This window comes from Manis pentadactyla, chromosome 15 (genome assembly GCF_030020395.1).
Source record: "Manis pentadactyla isolate mManPen7 chromosome 15, mManPen7.hap1, whole genome shotgun sequence".
NCBI classification, from domain to species: domain Eukaryota; kingdom Metazoa; phylum Chordata; class Mammalia; order Pholidota; family Manidae; genus Manis; species Manis pentadactyla.
In genome coordinates, this window is record NC_080033.1 from 40991358 (window position 1) to 41008862 (window position 17505).

The window sequence follows — 17505 nt, forward strand, 5'->3', positions numbered from 1 at the left end:
AAATTTGACTGGATCTATACTGTTGGAACTCAACCAAGAATTAGGAGAAGTGCAAACTGTAGCGCTCCAAAATCTTACAACTACAGACTATTTACTGTTAAAAGAACATAAGGGATGTGAACATTCCCCAGGAATGGGTTGTTTTAATTTGTCTGATTTCTCTCAGACTGTTCAAGTTCAGTTGGACAATATCCACCATGTCATAGATAAGTTTTCACAAATGCCTAAGGTGCCTAACTGGTTTTCTTGGTTTCACTGGAGATGGCTGGTAATTACAGATATGCTTTGGTTATGTAACTATACTCCTATTATGTTAATGTGTGTGCACAATTTAAGTAGTAGCTTAAAACCTATACATGCTGAAGTTACTCTACAAGAAGATAGGTCAAAGAAATAATCAATCTTCCCATGTTTTCTCCCGCCTGCTACTTTTATAGCTTTTCTTCTTCCTTCCTAATTACAACCCTTAAATAGAATTCGTGCCTCATATCAAATTTACTGACTATCATAATTCTTCCAAGTGGTAAAGATACCTCAAGACAAATGCTGGGCATAGAAGCTACAGGGCATAAATATGCAAAGAAATAAAAAGCGAACCATTTCAAACAATAAGGCTTCTCTCTCACTTACCAACTTTACATTTCCCTGTATGGCCCCGGAAGATGACTGGTTAGCCAGAGACGGGTAAGATTCCTCAAGGGAGGAACAACCTAAGACAGGCACAGTCACAGGGGGGCCATCAGGTGAGAAATTGGGGATCAACAGAGGTGAGGCTTAGAACCTCATCCCCCCGTTCTGAGAGAAATCTTCTGCATACATCGATGTTTTATTGCCCTTGTCTAGCTTGGATTAACACATAGTCTACAGGCACACACCTGATCATCTACATTTGCTCTCTTACAACACTAAACTTTGTTTTCTACCTTTATCTTGTATCTACCTACCACTTCAGCATTTTATTAAAAATAATAATAATAAAGAGAGAAATGTGGTATCCACATATAAATCAAGTATAAAAACCAAATGAGTATTCATATTTGAACTGACTGTTTATAGTTCATAATGCATGAGCAAAACCGAAAGTTTCTGTGATGACTGCCCTTGTAATGTTCACTATGTAACTTATTCATTATGTAAGAATTTGTTCTCCATGTAAGAACTTGTTTGTTATGCCTCAGAAGATTGGAGACTGACGAAAATTAGGCTTGGGGTGGATTAATGATTGTGCATTGAGCATTGACTCCCCTATACAGAATTTTATTGTCGTTAACAACCATTTGATCAATAAATATGAGAGATGCCCTCACAAAAAAAAAAAAAAGGACAGACTTCCAATGGTAAAATAAATAAGTAACCGGGATGTAATGTATAGCATAAGGAATATAGTCAAGATATTGTAACAGCTTGGGAGGGTTATAGCTGGAACCTAGAATTATGTATATAAATGTTTTATCACTGTGTGTACACTTCAAACTAATGTAATGTAATACTGTGCGCCAACTACCCTTCAATAAAAAATAATTATCTAAAAAAAAAAAAAGAACATATGGGATGTGAGCAGTCCCCAGGAATGGGTTGTTTTAATTTGTCTGATTTCTCTCAGACTGTTCAAGTTCAGTTGGAGAATATCCACCATATCACAGATAAGTTTTCACAAATGCCTAAGGTGCCTAACTGGTTTTCTTGGTTTCACTGGAGATGGCTGGTAATTACAGATATGCTTTGGTTATGTAACTGTACTCCTATTATGTTAATGGGTGTGCGCAATTTAATTAGTAGTTTAAAACCTATACATGCTGAAGTTACTCTACAAGAAGATATGTCAAAGAAATAATCAATCTTCCCATGTTTTCTTCCGTCTGCTACTTCTATAGCTTTTCTTCTTCCTTCCTAATTACAACCCTTAAATAGAATTCGTGCCTCATATCAAATTTACCGAGTATCATAATTCTGCCAAGTGGTAAAGATACCTCAAGACAAATGCTGGGCATAGAAGCTACAGGGCATAAATATGCAAAGAAGTAAAAAGCTAACCTTTTCAAACAATAAGGCTTCCCTCTCACTTACCAACTTTACATTTCCCTGTATGGCTCTGGAAGATGACTGGTTAGCCAGAGACGCGTAAGATTCCACAAGGGAGGAACAACCTAAGACAGGCACAGTCGCAGGGGGGCCATCAGGTGAGAAATTGGGGATCAACAGAGGTGAGACTTAGAACCTCACCCCCCCTGTTCTGAGAGAAATCTTCTGCATACATCGATGTTTTATTGCCCTTGTCTAGCTCGGATTAACACATAGTCTACAGGCACACAACTGATCATCTACATTTGCTCTCTTACAACACTAAACTATGTTTTCTACCTTTATCTTGTATCTACTACCACTTCAGCATTTTATTAAAAATAATAATAAAGAGAGAAATATGGTATCCACATATAAATCAAGTATAAAAATCAAATGAGTATTCATATTTGAACGGACTGTTTATAATTCATAATGCATGAGCAAAACCAAAAGTTTCTGTGATGACTGCCCTTGTACTGTTCACCATGTAACTTATTCACTATGTAAGAATTTGTTCTCCATGTAAGAACTTGTTCGTTATGCTTCAGAAGATTGGAGACTGACAAAAACTAGGCTTGGGGTGGATTAATGATTGTGCATTGAGCACTGACTCCTCTATACAGAATTTTATTGTCGTTAACAACCATTTGATAAATAAATATGAGAGATGCCCTCACACAAAAAAATAATAATAATAAGTACACACTTCTAATTGTAAAATAAATAAGTAACCGGGATGTAATGTATAGCATAAGGAATATAGTCAAAATATTGTAACAGCTTGGTATGGTGATAGCTGGTACCTAGAATTATCATGTATATAAATGTTGAATCACTGTGTTGTACACCTGAAAAAAAAAAAAAAGAAAAGATGTGGCACATATACACAATGGAATATTATTCAGCCGTAAACAGAAAACAAATCCTACCATTTGCAACAACATGGATAGAGCTAGAGGTTATTATGCTCAGTGAAATAAGCCAAGCGGAAAAAGAGAAATACCAAATGATTTCACTCATCTGTGGAGTATAAGAACAAAAGAAAAACTGAAGGAACAAAACAGCAGCAGAATCACAGAACCCAAGAATGGACTAACAGTTACCAAAGGGTAAGAGACTGGGGAGAATGGGTGGGTAGGGAGGGATAAGGGGGGGAGAAGAAAGGCGTATTATGATTAGCATGTATAATGTGGGGGGTGGGGGAAAGGGGAGGGCTTTGCAAACACAGAGAAGACAAGTAGTTATTCCACAACATCTTACTATGCTGATGGACAGTGACTGTAATGGGGTTTGTGGGGGGGACTTGGGGTAGGGGAGAGCCTAGTAAACATAATGTTCTTCATGTAATTGTAGATTAATGATAACAAAATTAATAAAATAAAATAAAAATAAAAAAATAAGAAAATAAAAAGTAATTTTAAAAAAGCTACATATGTTTCCAGTTTATGTTATAATGAAATGTCAACAATAAGCAAATCTGTAGAGAGAAATCAGATTGGTGGTTGCCAGGAATGATGGGGGGATGGGGTGGGGTGGGCGTAGGGATTGGGGTGTGGAGGGATTTTGAGTGTTGGATACAGGTTACAGGGCTTCTTTCTGGGGCAATAACAATGTTCGAAAATTACCTGTGGTAAGAGACACAATTGTGTGAATATACTAAAAGCTATTGAATTATACACTTTGGGTGAATTTTAAAGTATGTGAATTTTATCTCAATAGAGCTATTTTATAAATAAAATATTATTCGGGCAAAATTAGTTTTAGTTATCTGATTTTGTTATTCTCTTGGATAAGGATGAAGGTTATAGTAATCAACCAAAAAACTGATTTTCTTCTACATAACTGTTAATTTTCCTTGGCAAGTATTCACAAGGTAGATTTTTCTGAGGAAAAAAAGCACGTGATTTACTTTAGAAAGATTTGATTCAGTTACAGTGGAAGTCTTAGTGTCCTCAAAGTATTTTATCTGTCCAATGCAACTCTGAAACTATGACAATGTTACATAGTAAATAAAAATAGTAATGGCAAACAGAAATTATACTTCTGTAACATCGAAAAACAAATTAACTCCAATGGAAAAATGCTTCAGAAGATTGGAGACTGTTGAGAATTAGGCTTGAGGTTGATTAATGATTGTGCATTGAGTCCCCTATACAGAATTTTATTGTTGTTAACCATTTGATCAATAAATATGAGAGATGCCCTCTCAAAAAAAAAAAAAATCGCAGAATATACTCTTAACATGAGATATGTAAATTATACCTCATTAAAATTGTCCTTGTAAAAAAGATAACCTACAGAATGAGATAAATTATTTGTATATGTCTGAAAATATTTATTATATATCTGATAAAGGTTTAATATCCAGAATTTATAAAGAGCTTCTACAGCTCCATAATATAAAGATAAACAGCTCAATTTAAAAATGGACAGAGTACTTCAATAAACATTTCTTCAAAGAAGATACAGGAATGGTCAAGGAACACAAAAAAAGATATTCACCATCAGTCATTAGGGGAATGTAAATCAAAATCACAGAGACAGCACTTCGCACCTACTAGGAATACTATTTCTTAAAAAAAGGAAAATAACAAGTGGCTGAGAGGACATGGAGAAACTGAAACCCTTCTAACCATTGCTGGTAGGAGTAAAATGGTGTGCAGCCACTGTGAAAAACAGTGCAGTGGTTCCTCAAAAAGTTAAATACAGAATTAGCATATAACCCAGAAATTCTACTCCTAGGTATATACTATAAAACCAGAAAAATAAAAAATGGAGAGGAAAACAGATATTTATATGCAAATGTCCACAATAGCATTTATTCATAATCACTAAAAGTTAGAAAAAAATCCAAGTACCCATCAACAGATGAATGAACAGAACCATGAAAACATTATGCTAAGTATAAGCAGACACAAAAGGGAAAATATTGTATTACTATACCTGTGCAAAATACATAGAATAGGCAAATTCATAGAGATAGGAAGATTGGATATTATGAGGGACAGGACAGAGGGGAAAACAGGCAGTAATTCTTAATAAATCTGTTTGGGATTATGAAAATTCATAAAGAGATAGTGGTGATGGTTATACACAGTGTGAGTGGGCTTAATGCCGTTGAATTGTACACCTAATGATTAAAGCAGCAAAATTTGATATATATGTACCTATGCTTTATTTTTCTACCTTAGTATTAGCTAACATTCTATACATTTTATGTATTTATGTTGTTTAAAGCCTAGGTTCCCCGATGAAACCTAAGTTCAAGGTCAGAAATTTTTACCTAATGTATCCCTAGTACTTACTATACATTACCTATCACAGACTAAGCAGTCAATAAATAAATAACTATTCAAGGACCTGACAAAAAATTTTCTTTTTTAATGGCAACATTGGTTAGGCATTGAATTCATGGCCCACTTAAAGAAATTTTTTTTTTAATTGTGGTAAAAGTTTACCATCTAGGCCATTTTTAAGTATATAATACAGTACTTTCAAGTATATTTACACTGTTGTGCAATCTCTAGAACTTTCTCATCTTGCAAATTTGAAACCCAGTACCCATTAAACAACTCCCCATTTGCCCCTCTCCCCACCCCTGGCAATCACCATTCTACTTTGTTTCTATGAATTTGACTTCTCCAAGTATTTTGTAAGTAGAATCATAAGTGTTTTTTTCTGACTGGTTTATTTTACTTAGCATAATTTCTTCAAGGGTTATCCATGTTGTGTCATGTGTCAGAATTTCCTTCCTTCTGATTAAGGCTGAATGATATTCCATTATGTGTATATTATAGCCCATTTTTTATTGACATAATTTTTTCTGGTATTTTTCAAGTTCTTTTCAAACAGGAAGCATGATATGCTACAGAATCTACTCTAGGTAGTATACTTAACTGTTTTATGGGGAGTAAAAGACATCTGGATAGAAAATTCCAAATGATGAACTAATATGCAGCCCTCAACTGTCTAGAAAACACCTAGCCAAAGTACTCTGAAAATAATTCTTTAATATGGATATCAGATGTGTCTCTGCTTAGTTTACTTAACAGTTACATATGAACAGACATTTACAAGGTAGAGTAAAAGGATCCAAAAGAGAAATTTCATTGCCCAAAATTATAGACTAAACCTATTAATATTTGTTTTCCCCTTATAAGGAGAATTAAAATTCTAATTTCTGACACTAACTGAATGTATGACAACAGACTTAACTCTTTGCCCCTCAGTTTCCTTATCAATGGCACATTTGGACTGGATGCTTGTGAAGGTCTTGGAACTCAACACTGTATGTTGTGGTTTATTTTCCATTCACATATTCACAAATGTTTAAAAACTCTACAGACTTCCAAGAAAGTAATTAAAAAGCATACACAACTATCCCAACCAAACTGGAGATATAAGAGCCATCATAAAAATCCTAAAATCCTCATTAATAAATACAAAGAAGATACAAAGTTGTGGGCTCCATATTCTAAAATAAAAACTTTTCTGGTATCTAATTTAAAAGTTTTTAATTAAAAAAAACGTTTTATTTCCTCTTGAAGACATCAACCATAATGTTCTATACCTAAAATTCGTCCAGAAACATAAGGAAGGCCATTATATTAATTGTAGGACTATCCCTGTTCTCATTTTTTGAATTTTTCAGGCTAATATGACCTTAACATATAACATACATAATAGGAAAAATTAGAATCTAACAGAAAAACAGAAAAATTTTGTAATAGTTATCCAAAAGGACATCCTTCTAATTATTTCTGATAGCAATGAACAAATCCTTAGTTTGTTCTATTAATGTATAATATACAAAATCATTACAGAACCCCCCCATGATTAGGGGCTTTAATGTCATGTATTCTGAGCTCCATGTTTGTTTACATTACTCTTAAATCCTATCCTTAACTCTGCTCTACATATCCTTGATATGCTGTGGATTAATCTAACTGCACTATGTATACTTTCAACTGTTAAACTATAAATTAGATTTACTAGCCAATTAGAAAACTATCTGGCAAATACAAGTGAGCCATGGCATTGTTGAAAGACCTCAGGTTTCTAACTGCCATCTCTAAGCTGTGTAACCTTGAGGACTTCTTGAAACCTCAGTCGGCTCAACTGAATGTCTATATGACAGGACCACCAATGACAAGGGTTGTTACAGAGTTTAGAATATATTTAAAGTCCTGAAACATAGTAAGTGCTCTATAAACATGTATTTCCTCCCAGTTGACCTGTTTAACTAGGAATATAGATCAAGATTCTATGCTGACTTGCTGAAAAATTACTAAGACTCAAGCCTGAATAACTGATTGTAGTTTCCAACTCATTTAAAAGATTATTATACTAATTAACAATACCATCATAAATTTATCTTTGTACCCAACATATATATATACTTGTTCATTTTATTCTTTCTAAAGATATCGATGCCCCTCCCCCTTATTTGCATCCATTCTTCCAAAAGTAATCCATGCTCAACCATGTTGAAATGTTGCCTGAATTCATTAAACTTTCTCACATCTCCACTAATATGTACAAGGAAGTCTCTGCTTATAACCCCCCCAACCACCATCCTACATTTGATAATGTCTTTGAGATTAAACTTAAGTTCTACCATCTCTAGGAAGCCTACACACACACTCTGCTAATCCTCATTTTTTTGTGTTCCACACCTTACCCACTGTACTATCATTTTTGACCTAATAGTAGCCCTAGAATGTATACTTTAGTAGGTCTAATTTAGTAGTCTGTCTTCCCTACTAAATAAGATGAGTGCAGAGATTCGTTCTTATTCATCTTTGTATCCCAGCATCTACCAGTGTAATTCCTGATACATAGTAAATACTCAAATGCACATAGTAAATACTCAATCGCTTGCAAGAATTCAACATCATACTGTAAAACAAAACAAACCTCTCAATCCTTAAGTTACACCAAAACCTGAGATTCAAAAGCATTCTTTTAAGCAGTAATATATCACTTTTATGACTTTAAAAATGCCATTTAACTGCACTTAAAAATGGTTAAATTTAATAAATGGTTAAATAATAAATAACTAAAAATAGTAAATTTTGTTCTGTGTACTTTACCACACATACAAAAAAGGATGCCTCAAGTGATCTGATTTAATGTTTAATTCCCAGTTATCCCTCAAAGAATCCTACTTTCTTTGAGAAGTGACTCTACAAAGGATCCTATAGTACTTAAAAGTACAGGCTCTGAAAATAAACTAGTAACGCTGGACTCCTGGCTTCACCACTTACTAGCTATGTAATCTTAGACAAATTACTTAATCATTTTGAAGCTCAGTTTCTTCACCTATAAAACGGGGATGGTAACAGTACTGCTCTCATCAGAGCTACTGTAAAATAATCCACATACAGCACTGCAAACACTGTTTTCAATGTGTGTTTCTTGGAGGGCTGCATAATCCTTACCCACTGAAAGAACGAGGGTTTTAGGCTTCTCCTTCCCCCACTTCCTCCTCAACAAAAGACTTCACCCTGAATATTCAGCTTTTTATTTTACAAATTGAGTTGTCAAGCAGGATTTTTAAAAAACAAAGGACTCCTTGGCTTAAAAGAACTAAAAACCTCTAATTTAAACAGCACTCATCTAATGCTTGTATTAACATCTCTTTGCAGATAGCCAGTTTACTAAATTCAATTACTTACTTTGTTGGCATTCACACTTATTTAGTCTTACTTTGCCTCTCAAAGAAAGGGAAATCTCTTTTCCTGTCTTGGTAAAAGCTGGCTGAGGATAACTAATTTTGGGCTGATACAAGTTTTCTAGTTGTGACTAAGCTTAAGCTGTTTAATTGAAGTAGTGAACATTAATCATACCCATAACCAAATTAAGTATAAATATGTGTGCTAAAATCAAACAAAATTTAATTAGTATTAAAAACAGAAATTTATATAAATGCACTATTTTCCAAAGTTTGAAATATACTAAAAGCTGAGACCCAGGTTGATTACCACCATCTATCTTGATGGATTGTTGCTGGATTTAGAAATACATTCAAAATTCCTAAAATATACTGCTTAATAAATGCAACTTTCCCTTATACCTGTCATCTCTTTTCTGACTTCCAAGAGCCCACAGCCATTCAAACCCTCACACGACAGTTAGGCTTAAAAAGACCTCCTCAGATTCTTTTGCTAATAATTTTCAATGCTGTTCCCCCATCAGCAACTTCAATACCCTCATGACCTTTTTCGCCCCCTCAACCCACCATATCAGTATCATTAGCCCTCTGTATTAACATAATTGTAAATTTACCTCCAGACCTCATTGCAGTTGAGTATTTTCTGAATATTTGTAAAATTTACTTTTATTATACACCTGGTACCTTATTAATATAAGATTAATATTAACCTGTACCTTCTATGAGAACCTTGCTTTTGCTTTGAAATGTTTAAATGCATTTCCCTACATTCCTGAACCATCTCTGCAGTTACTTCATGTTTTCTCTCCTCAAGCCTTCAATCCTAATCTGACCCAAGGACACCCAAACCTTCTTACCCAAGGACAATTTTGCCTTAGTCCTCTGAGGTTTTCCAGTTGAAATTCACCAATCACCTTTTCAGAAGCATATCATTTGTCTTTGCATCTATCCCTTTTTTCTTCTAGCTATTCCCAGAAGGGGAAATATGTCTCTTCTCTAAAGAAAAGCCCCTCACCTCTTAATACCATTCCACCTAGCCTTTCAAAGGGACTTAAACCCACACTCATTCCAGCTCTCCAGGATCTTTAAACATCCCCTGGCAATTGACTGTTTACATTCTAACTTTAGGCATCTGTACATCTCCCCTACATTAACTAAAATGCACAAAAGTCATCTTATTTCTATTCTTCCTTTCAATAACAAATATTGAAAATAAGTGATCCACTACCTCTATTCTCCAAATACCCAAATGCCTGTTAATCTCTTCTACTTGAGTTTTTTCTGCCCCAATTAATTGCAGTTATACTTGGCAAAGGTGACTAATAACGTCCCAGACAAATCTAAATGTTCTCTCAGTTCTTGTCTTTGGCCACTAAGAAGCAAAGCACTTGCCATCAATAAGTGTGACAGCAGAAGCTAAATTCAGAAGTTATCTTCTGTACGAAGCTTGCAGTCAACTATATATCCCTACACGTCATACACTATTTAGGTTCTGAGTACATAAAGAACAAGGTCTATAACTTAACTCATCTCAGGGACCAGCTACCACCCTGCTTGGCTCATTAAAAAAGCTGTTGAAATGTTTTCTGGATGCAAATGTTTTATGGAGGAACTGGCATTCTCATACACTCTTAAAAGGACTATTCAGTAGAACAACAAATTTGGATAACTAGATGGCACTTTAAAGACAAACATACGCATACTTATGACCAGCTTTTCCACTTCTGGAAATACATACTCCACAGGACTGTGTACAAAAGACATGTACAGGAATGTTCGTATTACCCATAACATCCCAAAACTGGAAACATGTCTATCATATATTAGAATCAACAGCAGTGACTATGAATCAACTACTCTTGCATGGAAAAACGCAGATTTGTTTCAGACATAATATTAAGCAACAGAACATACCATATGATTCCATCCACGTAAAGTTCAAAACAAGCAAAACTACTCTATGGTTTTGAAAGTAGTCTAATTGTTACCTCTAGGAATGGTAAAAGGGAGTGGTAACTGAAAGGTAGTATGAGGGGAGCCTTTAAAGTCCATTCCTTGACCTGGGTGGTGGTTTCAGATGTGTTTACTTTGCAGCAGGTCGCAGAACTAAATACTTGTGATTTATACACTTCTCTGAATGTCTCTTATAAACTTTTTTTGAAGACCTAACTAGAACAAGATGAAGCATAAATAAAAAATGTTTATGAATCATCATGTAGGATATATGTTATTCAAAAAGACACTGGTAAGCAACTACTGGATGCTATCTGAAAGGATTTAGTTAACTATCTAGTAGTAGTTTCAACTATGTTCACCAAAACAGAACTCCTAATAAGTTTGTTCTTATATTTGGATATGAAATGAATTCACTGAATTATGCAACCGATATAAAATATTCCTTAGTACTAGAAACCACAGGCAACTCAGTTTTCTCTGGACCTCACTTTTTTCATCTCTAAAACTGACTAAATACATGCACCCAATCCACAATCTTAAATTCCTAGATTTGTTATAGGTAATCTTCTCCAATTCCTTGAATGGAAGAAAAAAATTAATGAATATTTAATTGTCTTTAAAGATAACCACTGCAAAAAAATATAGAGAAAAAAATATATTGAATTTCAGTTAATTCCATTAAAAAAACTTTTATTCAACCTGTGATAACGGACACAATTTTGAAGTAAAACAACCTTTATGCAAAACATAAAACCTACCATTATCCTAAATGTTTTTCCTTATAAAAGAACATGTTATACTAGCAGTTATCTTTAAGAAGCATAGTCTTTTTTAATAGATTTCCAATAGATTAAAATTTAATATACTTTATACTGCTGCTCCTTAGTCAGGTAAGCTAAACTGAAATGAACACTGGAAAAGAAAAATAATTTTTTTCTTCCAGATTTCAAATCTTTGTATCAATAACAAAGTTTAAAGTTACTGACCGAAAAAGTTTTAAAGCATAACAACAGCAACAAAAAACTTAATATTTGCTTAGTTAACTTTACTTAATAATGCCAAACTATAACAAACATCAGCATCTACAGATAAATTTGGTATGTAATAGCTGCTAGTGACTGGAGCTGTAATTTTTACTTATAAGCACCAGAAGTCTCATTAACAAAGATAAACTTAACATTAGGCTGCTTACAAGCTAGTAACTTTAAAGAATGCTACTTTTTTGAGAATATTAAGACTATGAGACTTGCATTCTGCACTATCACCCAAATAATACCTAAAGCCATCTAATACTACATTTTTTTCAACCTTCATATCTAATATAATCTGTATTAATATTTACAAGTAGACTTTCAAAAACTGAAGTGTACTGTTCAAAAGTAACCAATTTTCATAACATGAACAGGAGGCTTGCTCCTTCCTCTCTTAAAATACACACTATGAATATGTCATAGTATGGTGCCACACACAGAGCAAAACCTGACAGAGGCACACTCATTCAGATAAAGGCAGTCCCTACCTTCTAAAGCACCTGTCTGGGGAAGGTGTTCAAAACTTGGTTTCTTGCCAAACCTTTTCTCCCCCTCATCTTCATCTCAGTAAATCTCACCACCATCTATCTAGTTGCTCAAACCAGGAACCTGGAGGTCACTTTTGACACCTTTCCTTTAAATTCCATCCATCATGTTAGTTGTCATTTCCCCTGCTACTCCTATCTCCTTGGTCTCTCTATATATAGCATACCAAATTATATTATATACTTAGGATATTCATAAATACATATTATGTGTTTTTCCATCTCTAGCTGCTATCTTGTTACCTCGCTACCATCATGGCTTACCTCAACAACTGCTAATAGTACAGTATCTTGGCTTTTACTCTTCCTCAATCCATTCTCAAAGTGATTTAAAAAATGTAAACCTTCTTACCCTTGTGCTTCAAAATCTTCAATGATTACAACATCCTTAGTAAAACCCAAGTCTTTAACATGCTCTGCGGGACCCTGTAGAATATGCTCTCTGCCTATCATTGACTTCACCTTGCACGGTTTTCCTCTATTATTAGTATGGTTCTGCCACTCTGAAGTTTCATTTCTTCCAACATCTTTCTTACTTTCACACATATTTTTCTCTTCCAGGAAACCCTTTTCCTGTCTAGCTTCTTATTCTTTATGTTTGGATTAAATATCACCACCTGAGAGAGGCCTGAGCACACAGTCTAAAGGCCTCCCCATTTCTCTCTTACAGTTCCATTCTCTTCCTTTATTGAATTCATCACGTTGTAATTTTACATTTATTTACATTTCATTATCCATTTCCACTATTAGACTATATATTTTACAAAAATAAAGATCAAATAATATGCACTTAATAAATATATATTAAATATAATAGACTAATAAAGGGGTCATTTACTAAATCTGATTAATGAATGTGAATGACCTGGAGTCCAGAAAATAAATTATACCTCAAAGTGTCTTCACCTTCTCTAGGTCTCCCGTTATCACTTGATGAGCTTTCCACCTGTTTCTAAAAGGTAGGAGCAAAAGTATTCCCGCAAACTTAAAGGCAATAAAATAGAAAAGACTGTCAGGAAGTTTAACATCTCACGTCATGTAAGCGAGACGAAAAATGCTATAATCTCAAAAGGAAAAATCCCTAAGGGCTACACTGATGATTTTATTCCCAAGATGGAATTTGACCTGAGTATTCAAAGACGGGTAAAATTGGAAGAGGTGGAACATATTAGACTTATGTTAAAACCACAACAGCTATAAGACATTTAAAAAGTTATAAGAAAATCATTCTATCACCTCAGTGTCCATAAATCTCCTCTGAATTGACATCTCAAACATTTACGATGACCCATTCTAAATTTTCATAATTCGTTTTACTCTGCCTCATTTCCGTATTACCTTTTTCTTTATTCACTATACTGATACCTGATGAAATTTCCCCACTAGATCTATTACTTCAGTCATATTTATTTTTCCTTTATATTTTAACCTTTAGGATTTCATTTTGTCAGAGTACTTCAGTGACTTTTTCTTTTATTACATTTATATCAATTAACACATCTAAACCTTTAGAAAATCTAAAATGTTCACATGTACTGAAATTTTATTTTACTGATACAAGTTTCAATATATTTTACTTCTAAATTTGTAATGCTATTTCATATTTCAGTTCCTGCCTCTTAAATTTATACATTAAGCCACTCCTTCAATTCTACCTTCGTTTCCATAGGAAAATTGCTGAGGTATATGCAAGTTACAATGCCTTGTAGAAAACATTGTTACATTAGATAAGGTGTTTGGAACTAAAAGTTTCTAAAGATTCTTCCAAGTCGAAAATTCCATTATTAATCTTTGTCATGGCCTTTTCCACTGACAACACTGCTTTATCTTTATTCCTATCTGCCTACTTGAATTTATTTTTTAAAATGTTCTTTTCAGGGAAGGTCAACTGTATCACTATTTGTTTCAAAACCTCTGTCTTCTCTCACACTTAAATCCAGGCATAAATTTTGTTATTTCAGAGGACAGAGCTCATGGGACACTCAGAATCACAGAATTGTAAAATTGGAGAAAACTACAGTTCAGAGAAGTGAAGAAACCGGACTATAGCTACACAGGTAGTAAAGTAACAGTCCTGATTCTCTCCAATCAGCACTACTTCCCAGTCAAAAACGTTTTACTGGTTGCACCAGCAGTTTTTTTCCTAATGCTATTTCCTTGGGACAACACCTTCTCCTACTTAATCAGTCACAAGGTTTTCGTTTTTAACTCTATAAAAAGGTATAAAACATTTAAAATAATATTCTAAGAGTAATACCCACTCTCCTGAAACTGTTCAAGTATGCCAAAGATACCTCAACCAAATCTGGAAGGCAACTTCTTTCCCTCAAAGCATTTCATGTCTATATTATATGATCTGCGTTTTATAGGAAACTCTCCAAGGACTGAGACAGGCCAATTCTTTGTACTACACTAAAACAATTGAATGTGAAGTGTTAAAGCAATAAAAGAGAGAGAAAAGTCTTGCAAGATTTATAACACAGATTTAACTTGCTTGAAGCAACAATGTTTACAAATATTTATCATATCTGTCATATGGAAGGCTCCCCGCTGATTATTAGCACCAAGTCCCACTTAAATTCAAATTCTGTAAATCCAAAAGAAACACTATGTTCATTCTTCACCTTTTGCATTGCAAAACACCCCTCCCCCCCCCATAACTACCTCCGCAAGGTGGAATCCCCCCTAAGATCACCTTTTATACATTGAAGTGTTTGTAGACCTAGTCCTTCTTTTAAAAAGTACCTGTGCAATTATGCAGTTTAGATAAAGTAATATTACACAAGATAAAGCCTCTTTTCTGTACCAGATCCCAGTTGATTAAGTAAACTGGAGAGTTTCAAATTAGATAAAAGGAAATGGTGAAAAGTAGCATGTAAAACTGGGAAACTAAGTTGTGATGGTGATTTTATTAATGAAGATAAATTTTATTTAATATGGGGAAATTTTTAGGTAGTTATTAGTAGTTTACGTAAGTGGATAAAAGTCACAACAGTGTCAAATCCCAGACTTCCAGGAAAGTACTGTGTTAACAGTTCATGTCACAATTTCAAAAATAATTTGTCTTCTTAGTTGTACAGTTTTATTTTTCTTAAAAAAAAAAAAAAAAAAGCAAAATAAAACCAAAAAAGGACCACAGGAAAACCACTGTGAGCTGGAGACTGTAACAGGCCATAAGACACCCAGACTTTCCGGGTCATGCTTGGCTTTGGGATGGATGTCCGCGAAGGGAGCCCTGGAACCACCCATCACGTCCCACACCCAGAGCCCAAGGAAGCAGCGGTAGTAGCGGAGTACGTACGGGACCCGCTGCAGACGTGGAGAGGCCCTGAGGCAAAGGATCACAGGAAAGGCTATGCAGTGGTGAGCCGGGAGGCAAGGCCTGGGAAAGCGCGAGGGCGTCCCGGGCTCGGGGACACCAAGCGCTCGCGCGGGACGCCCTGTCATGAGTCACGGAGGCTAGAAAGCAGGCGGGCGGGGAGAGGCTGCTGGATGGAGGGAAGCCCGACCCACCGGAGGGAAGCGAGCAGACGGGGAGGGCCCGAACTCGAGCGGGGTGAGGAAGAGGGGACCTTGCCCACCCACACCCTGCTTGCCCACCCTGCCCTCACCACCATCTGACGCAACAGGCGCGGCGGCCGGATCCCGACCTCAGGGTCTGCGGGCTGGGGGGCGAGGGCAGCAGCCCGCAGCCATGACAGGCGCGGAGCGGGCCGCGGACTGGCTGGGCCGCACTTCCGGAGAGCGTCCCCTCCCCAGCCTCCCTGCGCCCGTCTCCGGGCTCCTCACCCCTAGCTGCAGCGGCGCGGCCCCACCTGCCCCGACCCATCCTCCCGCGCGCCCCCTACACCCGGGCAAGGTGGCGGCGGCGGCGGCACGTACTCACCGCCGCTCGCTGGCTCTCGGGCTTCGCCATGACTGAGGCGCACCCGCCGCCCCCCGCCTCGACCGAGACTGACACGCGCGCCTGGCCGGGCGGGGGCGGCCTCAGGCAACCACCCCTATAATAGAACCCGCTCCCGCCTCTCTCCAACAGTTAGGCGGAAGCGACGGCCCCGTGGGGCCCCCTGGGCTTCCTCACCACGCCTGAGGCGGCGGGTGGCAACCGCGAGCGACAACGGCGGCGGCGGCAGAACTTACCGGCGGTGCGGTGAGGCTCCCCTGTGAGCGCGGGGTCGGAAAGGAGCGGAGGGAGGAGTGAAGGGGCTCCGCCTCCCCCGCGCCGCTACGCACCCGCCTGATTGGCCCAGTTCACTCCCCCAGCAGGACCCCACCATTCCCTGCGAGCGGCTCTCCAGGAGCACCGGCGTGTATTTGCATATTTGTACCCGCGCCGCTGATTGGCCCAGACTCGGAGCGCTGGCTGTGACCGCTGCAGCTCTCGCCACGGCTACTGCCGTGACGGGCGACCCAGCAGGGAGGGTCCTCGTCGCCGCTTCCTTTCCCTCAAGGTGCGGCTGGACCTGCGGCAGTGGGAGACGGGAGGCGGGGTCGTCACCCTGCTCCAACACGGCCCCGCCTCGGCGCCGACCCAATCGCGGGTACGGTTAGTCCCGGAGCCGCAGGCGGCCCCAGGCGGGGAAGTGTTGGGGCCGGGCGCCCTCTGGCCGGAGCGCGGGGCAGTGCAGTGGCACGGACTCCCCTCGCTGCCCTGCCGCGGCCGCCACGTCAGGCCACACCCTCGCGGCGGCCTCTCCCCTCCTAGCGGCCTCGCCGCCACGTCAGACCCGGGAGGCACGCCCCGGCCGCGAGCTGACAGGCGCCGAGGTCACCCACGCTTTGGGCATCTTCCCGCCAGCCCGGGTCCGCCGAGGAACGAAGAACGGTTTCTAGAGCTCCCCTTCTCAAACGGCCGTGGGTGCGGACCCACGTTCTCCTTTCGTTCGGCGTCCGCGGTGACACGCTAGTGCTGCTAAGGTCGGGAGCAAGCAGAGCGCCGCCGCGGTAAGGCAGCGATTCAGTCCAGGTGCTAAGGCACCTGCCGTGGAAAAGGCGCCTGGCTAAGGAAAGACCAGCCCCAAGTCCCGATCTACAGAGAGCGCGCACCTCAAGTGGTGGAGAGCTGGCGCTGAAACCTTGCTTCCCGGTGTTCACACCCGCGTTCTAAATCGCACAGTTGTAAAGGGAGAAAACAAACCTAAAAGGAAAAAAAAAAAACAAGAGGAAGAGGGCGACACTGGGCTAGAGTAAGAAGTGGTACTGGAAAACCACTGGCCTATGAAGGCGTGCGGACACC

General features: G+C 38.2%; 1 protein-coding gene across 7 annotated transcripts in view; it reads right to left on the minus strand.

The window, feature by feature from the left end:
- LOC130681006 (chromodomain-helicase-DNA-binding protein 9-like) overlaps positions 1-16569 on the minus strand; it is a 91611-nt gene extending 75042 nt beyond the window's left edge. For 2 of the 7 annotated variants that reach the window (XR_008994039.1, XM_057492953.1), the window contains exon 1: positions 16156-16394. Coding sequence is in view for 2 of the 7 variants with exons in the window: in XM_057492953.1 (XP_057348936.1) it covers positions 16156-16185 (30 nt within the window). In the remaining 5 variants the exon portion in view is untranslated. The other 5 variants (XR_008994041.1, XR_008994040.1, XR_008994042.1 and 2 more) reach the window with 5 other exon arrangements.
- Positions 16570-17505: the final 936 nt, after the last annotated feature.